This window comes from Perkinsus marinus, assembly GCF_000006405.1.
Source record: "Perkinsus marinus ATCC 50983 genomic scaffold scf_1104296958712, whole genome shotgun sequence".
Classification (NCBI taxonomy): domain Eukaryota; phylum Perkinsozoa; order Perkinsida; family Perkinsidae; genus Perkinsus; species Perkinsus marinus.
The window spans coordinates 1418372-1421579 of record NW_003206658.1 but is presented as its reverse complement, the minus strand read 5'-3'; the positions used below and the strand labels follow the sequence as shown (position 1 = coordinate 1421579).

The window sequence follows — 3208 nt, the reverse complement described above, 5'->3', positions numbered from 1 at the left end:
GCATTTTCGTCGTCGGACAGTTGGCAGCACTGAAGGCGTTTTCTTGTACGGCTCCAGATTGCCTCAAGCAAGAATTGAGCGATTTCGTCTCTGCTCACGAGGATGGTAGTAGTGGTTGAGAATTTCGATCGATATTGCATACCTCAACTCAGGCTCATCTGGCCCTGCACAAGTGGTAACTCTCATCAAACAGGATGGTGCCGATGGCTCAAAGCTTGCTAAACTCGTTATTATCAACATTCCTACGGAGGCCTCACGTCACAACAAGTAGTTCGAGGTTCCGTAGTCGAGTTCCCATTCTTCTTCTCATAATTTCAGCCCGGCCCGTCCGGACGCGGTCGCCAAGGCGTTGGTAAAATTCCCAGATTTCACTGCTCCTGGCAGTCGGGCCATTCACGTCTTCGCTCTCGGGAAAACAGCCAGAGATGCTGCTGTGACGGGAATCTCCATCGGCCGAGCAGCTGTGCGATTCAACCTTAGCACGAAACGTGGAGCTCCTTGCGAAATGCCCAACCCGAAGGTCACTGTGGAGGTGTGGTCGGCAGAGTCGGGCCCCGCTGATGAGGACCTCTGCAAGGCTTTGGATGTCGTGGTGGATAAGATGAGGATGTCCGCCGCGCTTACGGACATGCCAACAAACTTCCTCAATACTACTACGTACTTCAATTCTGTCCAAATTGAGCTGTTTACGGTATCCGGTGTAGATACGTTACTTTTATGGAACATCTCGTGGCTGGTCTGAAAGCGATGGGCCGCGATGTTGATATGAAAGTTATCAAGGGACAGGACCTCGAAGATCAGGGATTCGGTGGCCTCTGGAACGTCGGCAAGGCTTGTAGGTCTACAGCAATGTGGCGGACCAAGGAGCGATGGATGTCCCGACAGGTACGGCCAACCCCCCAGCGCTGGTGATACTATCGTGGAACGCCTCCAAGGCCAAGGCTGAGGATAAATCGATAGTCTTAGTCGGTAAGGGTATCGTATATGATACGGGTGGACTGGCCTTGAAGAGTCGGGAAGGCATGTCCATGATGAAGAGGGATATGGGAGGTACTACTATCGGCTCGCTTGAGAATGACTAAGGCGACCTCAACCGTATGCAACTAGCAACAACCTCTCTGAATGATAACAATGCTGTTAGCAGTTGCTCGGACGAGTTGATTGTAATAATTTATTTAATAGGGGAATTTGATTCTAGAATAAGACTTACAGTCGTGATATAGTTTCAAATCTGAATTATGGATTTACTCGAAGATGCGGTTGTAGGGGTTTTGTGGCGAAGTGACGTGTCAGGTTCTGCCGGCCTGTTGGGCGCGTTCGCCGCGATCGTGGAATGTGATGTGCAGTTGGGAAAACCGTTGTACTTTGTGGGCTGCCTCGCTGAGAACTCGATTGGCCCTAACGCCTTACGTATGGATGATATCATTACAATGTATTCTGGTCTCACTGTTGAGATCAACAACACTGATGCCGAAGGCCGCCTCGTTATGGCCGATGGTGCCGCATATGCAGCCAAGCATTTGAACCCAGAGTTGTTGGTGGACATGGCTACTCTCACTGGAGCTAGTGGTATTGCTGCAGGCCACTATCATGCGGCTATTATGGCAAATTCTGAAGAGATCGAGAAGGCTGCTGTCGAAGCTGGCAGGCAGATCGGCGACTTGGTTCATCCTCTAATCTTCTGTCCGGAATTCCACAGAGCTGAGCTCCAGAGCGACATCGCTGATATGAAGAACTCGGTAGGTTAGCCGGAGTGGCTCTTTAGTTTTCAACTAGGCTGATACCGGCCGAATCGCAGCAAGCCTGGCTAATTTTAATTTTGTGAGAGATGGAGTCCGTTAGAAACTTTACCGTTTTGGTGGTTGTCGGAGATGCTGAATTCACTTTGGAGCACCTCGTTGAAGTAGCTCGACTCTGACCCAGCGACAGAGTTTCGTTGTAGGTTAGTCCTCTTTACTCTCAGGTCAAGAACAGAACGAATGCGCAAGTCTCCTGTGCTGGCTGGTTCGTGTATGAGAATATGATGGCTGCTGCTGCAGTAGCTAAAACGGAGGAAGATATCAAATACCTCCACGTCGACATGGCCTATCCCGTTGAGTTCATGGACAACAAGGCTACTGGATACGGCGTCTGTCTTATCAGTCAGCTACTAGGCCTCTTTGACAAGTGTCTGCCTCAATAGGCTACGTACGTACATAATTATTGAGCTACCTGAGCTACCTCACAATCTGATTAGCTCCAACGTTTCTGCCCCTCCCCTATCCCGTCTTGGGATATACATACTTCCATGGCACTGCCATTAACGTAATTCTGTAGCTCTTCTGTCCGCCCTAACATTCGCGTTGGCAGAAGTTTCTAGTACGATACAGCATGCATTTCGAGTTATTAGTACCGAGTCGATGATGATGGTAGTGATGTTGCATTGTCGAAGAGTTCTTCAAGAGTACACAGAAGAACTATGCTTGAACCTGGATGTATGAGATGATATTCGTCCGATTGGCCCTCTGCCTGGAATAAATTTTACTACGTTGGGCTACAGCGAAGATGAACCCTTTGAAGCGAAGATATCTGACTCGAGAAATGAGGAGGATCTCCATATCGCTCTTTGGGCTTCTGTCTTCGAACCTACGCTCAGTGCGATCTAAGGGTAATAATATTCGTGAATATTCGAGCCTAGAGCGATCTGTTCGTCCATGGTTGTCATTGACAACTTTTCAAGCAATGGTAATTTCGCTTGCTATATATTAGTCATCTCTCGAGTTTTCCGTCCAGACTCGAAACTGTCTATAAGGTTCCACGAGGGAATTCGTTGTTAGTGACATGTCAGCACTTTCTACCCCTATCAGTTATCTCTCCTCAGTGAAGATTCATGGAGGACAATGGCTGCTAGCCACTGCTGTTTGTTGCTGCACGCGGATTAAGTATTTTACCAACTTGTTACCTTGGGAATCCCAAGGTACACATGTTGGAGAATTCCAAGTTGGGATTCTCCAGCATGTTACATGTGTAACTTGTGTAACGCAACTCGGATAGGAAAATGTATCAAATGGCTGGCAAAATTTCGAAAATGTGAGAGGGGACTACCCATGCGGAGAACTTTACAGCGATTTGTCTTTGCAGAAGCAATTGAAGGTAACGCAGTAGCACTCATTGGCCGAGCATTCGGCGCATCCACCAGCAAGAGACTTCGAGTTGAGTCTACGCTGAA

General features: G+C 48.4%; 1 protein-coding gene across 1 annotated transcript in view; it reads left to right on the top strand.

The window, feature by feature from the left end:
• The window catches only part of Pmar_PMAR011889 (Peptidase B, putative), a gene marked incomplete at both ends in the record, with an annotated part of 2437 nt that extends 255 nt beyond the window's left edge, over positions 1-2182 (top strand). The window contains 7 exons of the mRNA XM_002773976.1: positions 21-105; positions 153-267; positions 319-657; positions 705-835; positions 886-1050; positions 1294-1739; positions 1964-2182. Coding sequence (XP_002774022.1) covers positions 21-105; positions 153-267; positions 319-657; positions 705-835; positions 886-1050; positions 1294-1739; positions 1964-2182 — 1500 coding nt within the window. The remainder of the gene's footprint in view (positions 1-20; positions 106-152; positions 268-318; positions 658-704; positions 836-885; positions 1051-1293; positions 1740-1963) is intronic.
• Positions 2183-3208: the final 1026 nt, after the last annotated feature.